The 12,473-nt window shown below is 38.0% G+C and overlaps 1 protein-coding gene across 1 annotated transcript; it reads left to right on the top strand.

The window, feature by feature from the left end:
* Positions 1–7,262: 7,262 nt before the first annotated feature.
* Positions 7,263–7,955, top strand: LOC6651405. Its single transcript, XM_002073485.4, has one exon. The coding sequence runs from the start codon at positions 7,361–7,363 to the stop codon at positions 7,784–7,786; it is 426 nt and encodes a 141-aa protein (XP_002073521.1). The 5' UTR covers positions 7,263–7,360; the 3' UTR covers positions 7,787–7,955.
* The last annotated feature ends 4,518 nt before the right edge of the window (positions 7,956–12,473 follow it).

Raw genomic sequence — 12,473 nt, 5'->3', positions numbered from 1 at the left:
CTCGTACTCTGTTCGCCTGCCAGGGAGGCCATTAAAATCGTCATTTACCTTCGAGTGGGACGGGAATAGTCTGTGGCATGTTTGCTACGTCCGCACACACAGCGACAACAAGGACCAACTCAACAAGCCAACGGCAACTTTGACGACCATCACATGCCCTAACAGTAAAACCCAAAAAAAAAGACTGTCTAAACGGCAAAACTCACAATAAAAGCCAGAAATTAAAGACTTTAAGTTGAATTTTTCTTTATCTTTTGAAGATGGGAAATATTTAAATTAGAAATGGCTACTTCTCATTATTTAGTTTAAAAGATATGATTTTCTTCATTACGATACCAATATGCCTTCTTTTATAAAGATACTCAAAGCACAGACACACTCACACTTAAACACCCATATGTATATTGTATGGCGTCGATAGTCCTTGCACCTGCCCCGCCTGTCTCAAATTCTTACCTTGGGGCCAACAGCATACAGAGTGTCGACAATGTTGCCTCAAAAATATTGCCACCGCAGCACATTTCATGTTTGTAGTTGCTGTTGTTGCAATTGTTGTTTTTGTTGTTTTTGTTGTTTTCGTTGGCCATGGGTTGGACTGCGTGCATTTATAAATTATGCTCAACATGTAAAGTGCCATTTTGAATATGAAATTTGATGCTTTTTTAAGCCATTCAACCAACTGACCAGTATGAGAACCAAGACCAGAACGCCCACCCATCCCACAAATTTATAATAGTAAAGTCCACCAACTGCCCCGCTCTCGCTCTCTCTTGCCCCTCGCCACTTGCTTTGTTTGCCTTTGGCATATTTTATCAGTGGTGGCGGCCTTTACTCATATTTTAATTACTTGCAAAATGCAGTGGACATTTTTTTCCATTTAACCATCTAATTTGGTGTCATCTATTTTATTTTGTTCCCGTTGGGGGTTTTCCACCTCCCATTTGTACTGATTTAACAATGTGTTGGATGGTAGATCCAGGGAGGTAGATGGAAAATCATGGCAATGCAATGTCATCCATATATACATATGAATTTTTATAGAAATATTCTGGCCTAATATTCTGCAAGACTGGGTGACAAAAAAAAAATGTGAAAAGGTCAAAAAATCAATCGACCAAAGGCAACTAATTCATTTAAATCTAACAAAATCTGAGAAAATCCCTGGCAACGACCTTCGGGATTTTGAGATTTTACGAATGTCAACCGAACGCAGCGCCAAAAACAACTTCTCAGTGAGAGATGGACCCGGATTCGGACCCCAGTCCCCTCTTCCCAATCCCACCAGACTACGGGACCCTGTTAAGCTAAGCAAGCAAATCAGCCAGCCGATGTCGGTATTCTTTCTCTCTCTCTCTCTCTCTGACTCTATCTCCCTTTTACTCTTACTTACTGTGCGGCAACCCGTGTGAGCTTTTGGCTAAAATAGTTGGCAACACCACATTAAACAATGGTATCTCACACACACATACACACACCATAACACACTCATATATATGTATATGTGTGTTTATGGTATGGCTGCTATGTAAGCGAGTCAGAGCTATTGGCAGAGTGCGTGCCAGGGAAAATGAGGCAACATCAAAAGTCGCAGAACTTTAGCAATTTGAAGCTAATATGTTGACAATCTAGCTACGATGTCCTCGTCTTGGTCCTGGTTGTCCGCCCAGTGGCACCATCTATGGTTATGTGTATTTAAGTCACTGACAAAGCTGGGCCAGTCGTCGAGTTAGTGACAAGGTGGATGGGGAAGGGAGAGAAGTCTCTGGCTTGGGTGCGTGCCAGTGATGAGGTAGTTTACTGTGAACATCCAAATCACAACCAAGCAAGAATTTATCTAAACAACTTTTCACAGGAGTATCACCAGAGAAGATTCCTGTGACAGGACAGCATCTACTTTGAAAATCTTAAGCAACTTGATTTTAAAATTTAAGGAATCTTTGAGAAAATATCAAAATATTAACACTTTATTGTTTATACACATCTTATTAGTTTTACCATTGCAAGTCCTTTAATCTAAGTATCTTTAGATGTGCGTTTTGTTTTATTCACTCTGAATTCACGTCTCATCTCTGACTCTATAATGCAATCCCTTAATAAGATATTTTCCCCATTCAATGTTGGCTATTTTTTCTATGCTTTCATATGAGTTACATGAAACCAGTGGACAACTCGTAAAAAGTGGATTTTACTGCTTAACTTTGATGCACGAAATGAAACAAATGGAATACGCACTGTATGCCAGAGCCAGAAACAGAGAATCAGAGTCACATATTTGCATATATACATACACAATGTACATACATACATATACATATAAGCTTATTCCTACAAAATGTATGTATGTGCGAGTATGCATAAATAAAATAAAATGCAATATTTTCCGCTGTATTTTTACCAAACAGCTGCCGTTTTTGCACAAATCCCTTGCACAAAAGTCAGCAATCAAAACAGATTAAAATATGATTTGACAGCTACAGGAAAAAAAGGAGAAAAAAAAAGGCAAGCCAACACTATATATTCATGTCGTGGCAGTATGCATATAGGTATATACATATATATTTTTATATATATTCATATACTGCATTGCACTTGCAAGTTGCGGGCTCTGTTTTTTGTCTCCTCTCTTTGCCATTGAATGTTGTGGCCCGATTTTATATTGGCATTTCGATATCGTTTCAGCTTCATATCTTTTGGCATATATCGTAAGCCTTCAATTGTTGCGTGCCAATGCATTTTCATCAAAGTGGGTTGAACTCAGCCAGCGAATGTCAGAGAATATGCCTATTAAAAATTTAAATCAATTTTCAATATGGATTTCATATATCCGACTCAAACAATCGACATATCTCATGAGTTGCGACAGCTTTCAGTTTTTTTTTTTTTTGTTGTTCTCTCTGCTTCTCTTTTTATTAGTTCTCTTGGTGTTTCGTTCAATTGTTTTTGTTATATGCCAGTGAATGTTATCTTGAAATATTGTTAATTGCTAGTTTTGCAAGTTTTTTTGTGATAAGTAATTTGGGGTTTTAACCCCATTATATACATACATACATATGTATATATTATTAATTATGTATGTATAATATGCTGGAAATACCCCAAATGCTGTTGGAGGTTTTGCAATTTGGAAAATATCTCGAATCGCCTTTGCCGTTTGTAACAATTAACAGTTAATAAGCGCCCACAGAATTGTCCACTGTCTAAACTGACCCCAAGCAGATTTGCTGCAATTAGCGTGGCCACAGGACGCACACACACACACACACACATAGATGCTCACTTGTATATGAGGAGGCTAAGTCGCCAAAAGCCCAAAATTCGCCAGGCAGTAATTAAATTATCATTAACGATGTCGGTTTTAGTAATCGACCTTTAGCAGGTAGTTAACATACACATCAGAAATTTGTAGAGTGGGCAAAAGTTTAGTCTTCTTTCGATATCTCTTTTTCGTAATCACATTTACTTACATATGTATGTACGTAATATCCCTATTTGCTCTAATCTCCCACTACAAATGCTGAAAGCGAATGTATTACAGATTTATATTCCTATATACATACAGTTTCGACTAATTTTTAAACGAAATTGGACCCTAAAAGCCATGGCTAAAATTTTCAAACCAGAATTGTAATTGTATTTGCAGTTTTACCGATCACAACTGTACTTGAATTAAAGCTGGGGGGAGTGCCAGCTGGTAAATGGGCTGAGGAAGAGGGGGTCCGGGTGGTGCTTAAATTCTCATTAGGCGCATTAGTAACGTTGACCAGCTGCCCAACCAGAACGCGCCTAAATTCAATAATAATAATTGATTGCTTATTACAATAACGCAGCAACAAAAACAACAACAATAGGTTGTATTTGCATTGCATATGTGTCTCAAATTTATGTGCAAGTGTGTGTGTGAGGGAGGGGTGAAATTTCGGTATTTGCTAATATTTACGCATTAGTCATTTCATGTTTTTGGTTGGGTGGCATTAGGGAGAGTTTAGGCCAAGTCCCTGATGCACCTGACCAACCACCAATTCAAATATATTTCACTCAGTTGGAGGAGAGTTACACTTTGTGTGTGTAAAGAAGGTGGGTGAAATAGGCCGTACATTTTGGCCACATTAAAATTTAATGTTTTCATTTCGGTTTTGTGCATGCAACAATTTTAATTATTAAGTTTGTAATTATGCAAAATCACGCATTACATTAGAATCACTTTGTTATGCTGATTTGCGTTTAGAAGCTTCATTTGTATTTCAATTTATAAATATTTCTAATATTTGATTTGTGTATTGCACATAAAACTATGTATTTATACACATACATACATATGTACATTTGTATATGTATATATTCATTTGACTCATACTTTTCAAATTTTGATGTATTAATCAGCTAAATAATAAAGCAAGGGCAAAACTCTCCAAAGAGAGATTAATACTTGAGATTGCTTGTAGTTTTGTATACTCTTTCCTGAACTGCTGGCAACCTCATCGCTTCAGCTTATCAGAACAATTTTATAATATTTTTGGAAATACCCAGCTCAGCGATTTGCTGAGAAAGACTTCCAATACATTCCTCAATTCATGTGTGGATGCTGGCAAATTGATCGATAATTTGAGCACTACAAAAGCAAAACACATATTCCTCTCCCAACTTAGTTGAAGCAAAACTCTCGTCTCGTTCGGTACGCCCTGAGACCATACCGTTGACCATTATGTGTGCTGATGATAGTTATGTACGGGAGAAGCTCTGCCCTCAGGACATGTATTGTCCACTGGGTACCTCATCGCCGATGACCCTTGGCTACTTGATAACGTTGATAATTCTCGTTATTATCACTATTGGACTAATTTGGATATTCATACGGAATAATATACGACAGCGGCGAAAAGATCGTGAGCAACGTGCGATTGATAAAATGTGGGTAATGAATCCAACAGCAACGGCATTCCTCCAAGGCACACCTCCGGGATTCCCATCGCCACCGAAATATTCCGATTTCTTTGTCAAGGACTACAGTAAGATGAAAAAGGATGGCAAATGGGATCCTCAAGAGACATCATTTGACTACCAAAATACACAGGACGAAAACTTAATAACAACCAAGGAGAAAGAGAAAGATATGAACTAGACATTTAATTTTTGCTAAGGGTAGCTTTGCTCTTACAATAAAAATACTACATTTTAATAAATCAAAACAATATTAGAATTTGGTTTTACAAATTCCAATTTACATTTCAGACAACTAGTTTATTTTTATGCAATGCCTTCGTTTGGTACTCATAATGCTGGCTATTTTATTTATATTTATTTTTATATTTATTTGGCTCTTATATATAAAATTTTGATTTGTTATATAGCTACATAATGAAGCAAGTGTAAAACCGAAATTCTTTAAAGGAAGAATTATACGTGAGTTTGTTTCCAAATACCAATTTACCAATACTCTATTTTGAACTTTTGGCAACCCTTTTGCTTTAGCTTATTATGTACGAATTTATGTACTAAAGTCGCCAAAATGTATCAAACAATTAGAAAGAAAGCGATTCCATCCCCCTAAAGTATAAATTTCATTTATCTCCATCAACAGTCGCCACGATCATATTATATTCATATCCGTGTGTCTGTCTGTATCAATAACTGGATCCAGAAGATTTGTAATCCGGCTTTTAGGGCTTACCCAGATCTAGATTTATATTTTAACTATGATTTCTTTATCGAAATATACATATATGGAATTGGAAATAAATTTGACACACTAATATTGATATTAATATCTGTATACCAGAGTTGGTGCCGTTAAAATATTGTGAGGATAAACTTGTTATACCCTTGCAAAAAGGGTATATTAATTTTGGTCAAAAGTGTGCAACGCATAGAAGGAAATATCTCCGACCATGTAAAGTATATATATTCTTGATCTGCACGACGAGACGAGTTCAAATAGCCATGTCCGTCCGTCCGTCCGTTCGTCCGTCTGGATCAACGCAAACTCCTCCTAGACCGTAAAAGCTACAGAGCTGAAATTTTGCATGTAGGCTTGTATATACTGCAGGCGTTGTATATCTCGGATTCAGCCGGATCGGATCACTATATCGTATAGCTCCCATACAAATGCCAAAGTCACGAACAGTGACTTTTCTTAATAACTTCGTTATTTTCTGAGCTATTGTCATGAAATTTAATATTGGTTAATTACGCATATAAACAACTATGCCAAATTTGATCAAGATCGGGTGACTATATCATATAGCTCCTATAGGAACAATCGCTCGAAAACAGTGACTTTCGTCAATAACTTCGTTACTTTTAACGCGATTGCTTTCAAATTAAACATTGGTTAGTTTAATATATCTGTTAATGATTGTGCCGAATTTGATCAAGATCGGGTAACTATATCATATAGCTTCCATAAGAAAAATCGGTGGAAAACAGTGACTTTGATCAATATCTTCGTTATTTCCTATGCTAATATTGTGGACCGTTCCTTCGCAAACATAGCCTTTTTAGATAAAACGTTAGGAAAGAGTTACCAAAAAAGTTGCAAGGGTATACTAACTTTGACGCGGTCGAAGTTAGACCCGGCCCTCTGGTTTTTTCAATAATTAGCAAGAGGTTCAAGTGTTTGCTACGTGGTAATAAAACAGAAAATAATACATATATGTATATAAGAATTTGCACTTATGAATTTAACATATTTCTTTTAATTTATTACATTTAGGGAAATATCCAGCTCAGCGACTTGCGATACATACGTGGCCATTAATTGCGTATGGCTGCATGGGCGTAGAGTGAATAAATCAAGGCAAGGGTTTACAATCCTTCAAAGAAACGTCAATTTATTTCCACGTTTATGTGTAGATGCTAGCAAAAAATGTTCGATAAGAAACACATTCCACGATAAAATTAGTTTAAGAAAAGCTTTCGCCTTGTGCGGTACGTCGCTACGTAATTCTATACCGTAGATGCTGATGGACTCTCCAAATAAGAATATTTGCCCTGAGGATAAGTACTGTCCGCTCGGTACTTCATGGCCGATGACTCTTGGCTATTTAATAACTTTGATAATGCTCATAATTATCGCTCTTGGACTAATTTGTTCATTAATCGCTGTGGAAATACAACGAGTATGTAGTCGAGTATGGACCGCGGTGGCCCCCAGAAGTGCGATCTGACCTGAAAGTACATGCGATGTTATAATGGTTGCCAAAGACTTAAAAGAGAATGTGTATAACTTAATATGTGTAGTTAGCTTTGATCTTTCAATAAACATATTTATAAGTTACAATCAAAGCAGGCACATCGCAATCCAAGTTAGATTAGTTTTTCTAAATTCAAAAATACATTTCAGCTGCTGTTCGACATAGAGACGATGACTTCATACCTAAAGGAATGCCTTTTGCTGCTACTCGTGATGCTGGCTCATCCGATTTGGCCCGCAGAAGGTGAATATACCAGCAATTGCACTGACCAGGCCACCGAATTGACCACCTGTGGCCACATCACGGCCAATGGCTGCTGTCCCAAGGGCTGTATACGTAATGCCAGAGGCAGATGTGTCGAGGAGAAGTGCACCGGTTCGTGGAATGGTTTTCTTGAGCGTCCTTTAACCATGTCATGTCACTTTCATTGGTTCCTCATATTCGTTGCCATAGTCATATCTAGCATTATGGCTGGAATGATATGTGCCAACCTGGCGTTCGAGATAAGGGAATGCCTGCGGAAACGACGTCTTGCTAGGTACAGGCAATTCAGCGACATCAGCGGAAGCAGCTTCATTGGCTCCACTCAATGTTAACGCACATGCGTGCTCTCATGCGAGACACAGAGAATGGCAGCAAAACGCACAAAACCAAAAAAAAACAAAAGGAAAGGAAAAGAAAAAATAAGTTGCGGGAGGAAAGAAAAAGGGATTTGGCATAATCTACAATACATTAGCGGTAGCTTTGCTCTGGCTTTCAATTCAATTCTTTGGGTATCTTGTGGGAAATCCATGTAAATTACGATTTGCCACCTCGAAAATCCTATTAGTAGTTAAAACCTGATTAGGAAATACTTGCCGCCAGGGTTTTCTGGTTTCGATGGGTTTGGTTTGGCTGGTTTGCCTTTCGGCTTGCTTGAGTTGGTTAAAAACAAATAATAATAAATGGCACATGTGGAATCGAAATGAAAATGCCATAGGAATAGGGTGAGGGGTGAGGGGTGAATCCGAAACTCGCTCAAACCTCCAAAGTCAAAGGTGCAATAACCCAAAGGCAACACATAAAACTAAATGGCTGCGGGTTTGTGGTAAAGATAACAAACATGTATACTCCTTTCATATACACATGTACATATATATAATATATATTGTACATAGTTATATATATGTATATATATATATACATCTAAATGTATATATACAAAAGTCAGTCAGCCATGCAGCCAAAGCTAAAACGCGCAGAAAATGAAATGGAAAATATTGCAGGGACAAAAAAAAAATAAAAAAGAAATAAACGAGCCAAAAAGGAAAAGCTTTAGAAAAAAGGTTTTTCTCTCCTCTTTCACAATATATATGTGTGTGTGTGTGTCTGTGTGTCTGTTCATCCCGGGTAGCAGATTTAGAGGTTGCTTATGTGTGATTTAGTATAGCATGCGCGAATATGGTGGCGATAATTCTTTAAAAATTGGAAATTGTTTTCCAATCGATTTCGCATTTAGCCAAAAAGGCACTCCACAGAGAAGAACTCAATGATGGGAAAGCGTAGAGCAACAGAGACAGAGAGGAGAAAACGATTGTAGGGGCAAATAGTTTTGATAGTTGTGTCTGTGTGTATTTCATCCAACAAAATGTTGCATATTCTAACAAAAATGTAACATATAGTTTTATTCACTTTTTTGACCCTGGCCGACGATCGAGCTTAGCAAAAGGCTTTGTCAAAGGGAATTGGTGAATTTAGTTTTTAGATTTCTATCAACAAGAGTAACAAGAGTGGGCGAGTCGTGACATATTTTATTTGCACAATGACAATACGAGTTACTCGACAACCACGAACACTACGACACACCCGTACCCTTACCCGCACCCGCTATTACACAAACACACCCTCACACAACCCACACACACACTCACCCAAACCCATCTACAATTACAGTTACAGTTTGATCTGGAAAAAGGGCAAAGGGGGAATCCCACGCAGCAGCAGGAGCAGAAAGTAGTAAAATAAGTGCAAAGGATAATGCGAATTGAAATGACAAAAACCCGGAATAATGATTTGGCTTCACACTCTTAAAGACTGAAATTGTGAGAATTAAAGAAAGAAACGTTTGAGACATTTCGCCGACGGCTTTTCTGTTCGATATACTAAACAAGGTATCAATTAGTCGATACTACCATGACAAAAGGCCCAAAATATTCTAACTTTTGTGATTTATGTCTTTTAAGTAAATTAAAATTTACTCATTTTGTTGCCTTGAGTCCGCAACGAGTCCGCATGGATTCCGTGGGCATCAAATCGCGCGCATGACAATATTGTCAATTTTATTTGCCGCCATTTTTATTGCAATTTCCAACCATGGCCCCTGGTCTCCTCTTATGCCAGCCTAGCCTGTTTTCTTCATTCCTTCCCGTTGGCTCGTAAAATATTTTTATGTATTTTTTATTTACCCCAAACGCTGCCATGCATGACCCCAATATGCGATGCCAAGTGGTCCCGGGGCCAATGCAATTGCTATTGCCACTGGCCTCCATCTTCCATCTTCGTCTTAGCCTCCTTCTCTTTTAGCTGGCTGGCTGGTTGTTTGGTTGGCTCCTCCGTAACATGGTTTTAATGTGCGCCATTTTATTTGCCACAAAACCGACACACGGCACCATTAAAAAGCCATAAGCGTTGAGCCTGAAGCTTGCAGCTTCTCCTTCCGGACCGGACTCGCGTTTAGATGTTATTAGAATTTTTCCTTCCTATCTTTCTGTCTTTCTCTCTCTCTCTATCTGTGTTGCTCAATTCTGACCAGAATTTCCTTTCATTTCTATGCCTTTTACCCAATAAACTGTTTCTGTTTTTGATTACAATTTTTATGATTTTTAGGTCAACATTTTTGCCATCATAAAATGTGCCAAAAGTAAATTTGAAATAAATAAAAGCAAAGACCGAAAACAACAAAATGCCAAATGTATGCAGGCTTATTTCATGTGGGTTATATCTGTGTGTGTGTGTGTGTGTGTGTGTGTGTCTATGTGTATACTTATTTAAGTTGCTCATAAAGTCAAAGTTGAAATTTCTCTATTGTCTCTATGGAGTTGGTTTATTGAGCCTAAATGTTTATATGTCATTTGGCTAATATTTCATTTGCATTTTATGAGCCTTTTTGCCTAGTCGTTAAAATAAAAAATAAAAGTAAACAAATAAGAATCTTGAAGAAATTGAAATTTCAATTCCATTTAAAAATTTGTATATCTCATTAGGCTAAATACCAAGAGGGAAGCCCCAACTCCAACATAAGATTCTCATTCTCTATGCCATTTTTGCTAAGCAGGTGCCATAGATTTACCCCAACCCAACCAAGAGGGTTAACTGACATATGGCCAGAGTGAGTCAAAGTCAGAGAATCCAAAACTGTGCTTGGTAGATAAGAGTGTCGAAGATTTATTGCCAACGCAATGAGTTAAGAAAGACAAGTACCTAAGGGAAAAATACAACAACCAAGAGATGAAGCTACAGAATGCTAGAGATGATGAGCACAATGATGATGAAGATGCTGATGATGACGGGTTTTGTATGTACAACACAATGGCAAACAGAACACAGCAATAATAATGATGATGTAGATGCCGCATACTGACAAAGTAAATGATGGGGAATAAACGAAACAAACGAACGAACGAAACGAAAGGAGAAGCAAACGGTTGATGAGGAGTAGAGGAAGAAGTTGCCTGACTGGTTGCCTGACTGGTTGTCTGATTGTTTATAGAGAGTTTGTGGTCCAAAGGGGAAAAATGGAGATGAAGTGGGGATGTGGACAGGCATTTGTTTAGCCTGGCAGGCAAATAATGGCTGACAACATGCTTTGTCTTAAGACAAAATTTCAAGATGGCGTTTTCTTCTTAAACAATTTAGAGTTGAGTGCGTGAGGAAACAAAAATACAAAATCAAAAAAGGTAGTCGAAAAAGGCTACCATCTGATTTAAGGCGAATCTAATTTCCAACGAATTGAGAAACAGCAATAAAAATGAATTACTTGTATCTGGTACATAACTAAGAGAAGACGGAGATCTGTTGATTTTCAGTTTTATTAAATACTTTCAAAACTCAGTAAATAATTGTCAACAGCCCATTTTGTTTTAGATTGTTATGTTTCTCATGATAATTGCATAAGTACCTGATTGTTTTGACCTCTCGCAGGAATAATTATTTTCGCATTCGTGTCACGTAACCATTTCTAGCCTTTTATGTAAGACTCATTTGCTGAGCATCCTTGAAAGCACATGCATATGTAGAAGAAAGTTGATTTTAATTGTAGCTCATCTAACACTCTCATCTAATATATGCGTATGTACTGACCCAGTTGACGGGCTAAGCATGATGAACAGTAATTAGACTTGGCATTAATTGCGCCAAAAAGTTAATTACCCAAAATGTCGACTGATAACCAGCTTCTCTCTGTTTCTAGCAAATCAAATGTAACTGAAACGCAGTATCATCTAACTGAGCATAGAGCAATTGATGTAGAGCGTAGTACATGGCCTGGGCGGTAATAAAGATCTTAAAACAGCAGGCATACCAACTTATTAACCCTTTGACTTACAAAATAGTTGGTGGTGATTGAAGGAAAGGGGTTAGTTGAATTCTCTTTCTCCCTCTCTTCGGCCACGTACTGGGTGAAATGGCAGACGTGTCGCACAGAGGCCGCAATAAAATCAATCTTATTAAAACATTAACAACAGCAAGCAAACCGGAGGGGAATAAAATAAATCAAATGGTTGCCCTTGCCCCCCATACCATTTCCAACCTCCCGCTACCCCCATAGTTCTTAAACGATGCTTAACGCAGCGGGGAATATCTGCAGCTCCCCCTCCACACTGGCACTTTCCCTTCTCAGCAAGTGAGACACTTTATTAGCTGCCTTCAATCAAGTCAGCAATAGCAAGCAACCCAGCAGCATATGAAATTCAAATTTGATGCCCGGAAAACCAACCCCCCAAAGGAAATGTGTCTCTTTTTTTCGCCTTTTTGCATAGGCCAAGCCGAACCAGGGACATTGATGTCCTTTTATTATTATTTTTATTGTGCGGTGATTTTCTAAAGGGATTCTAGAGGAGGTGGGGGTATACACTCCTTCGCCCCTTGCCGTCGCGGGGTGCATATAAATGCGACATAATTTCATTGTAATGAATAAATTGATCGATGGTTATTTTGGGCCACCATCAAATGAATTCCCCCCTCCCACTTGCCACACCACAGCCAGGATGTGCTGTCCTGCTCCATCAGTTTAATTAAAATTTGCTT

This window comes from Drosophila willistoni, chromosome 3R, assembly GCF_018902025.1.
Source record: "Drosophila willistoni isolate 14030-0811.24 chromosome 3R, UCI_dwil_1.1, whole genome shotgun sequence".
Classification (NCBI taxonomy): Eukaryota; Metazoa; Arthropoda; class Insecta; order Diptera; family Drosophilidae; genus Drosophila; species Drosophila willistoni.
This window is presented reverse-complemented; position numbering and strand designations above follow the sequence as displayed.

What these genes read in the sequence shown, in the direction of transcription:
- LOC6651405 (XM_002073485.4), top strand. Translation starts at nt 7,361, where the DNA reads ATGACTTCATACCTAAAGGAATGCCTTTTGCTGCTACTCGTGATGCTG.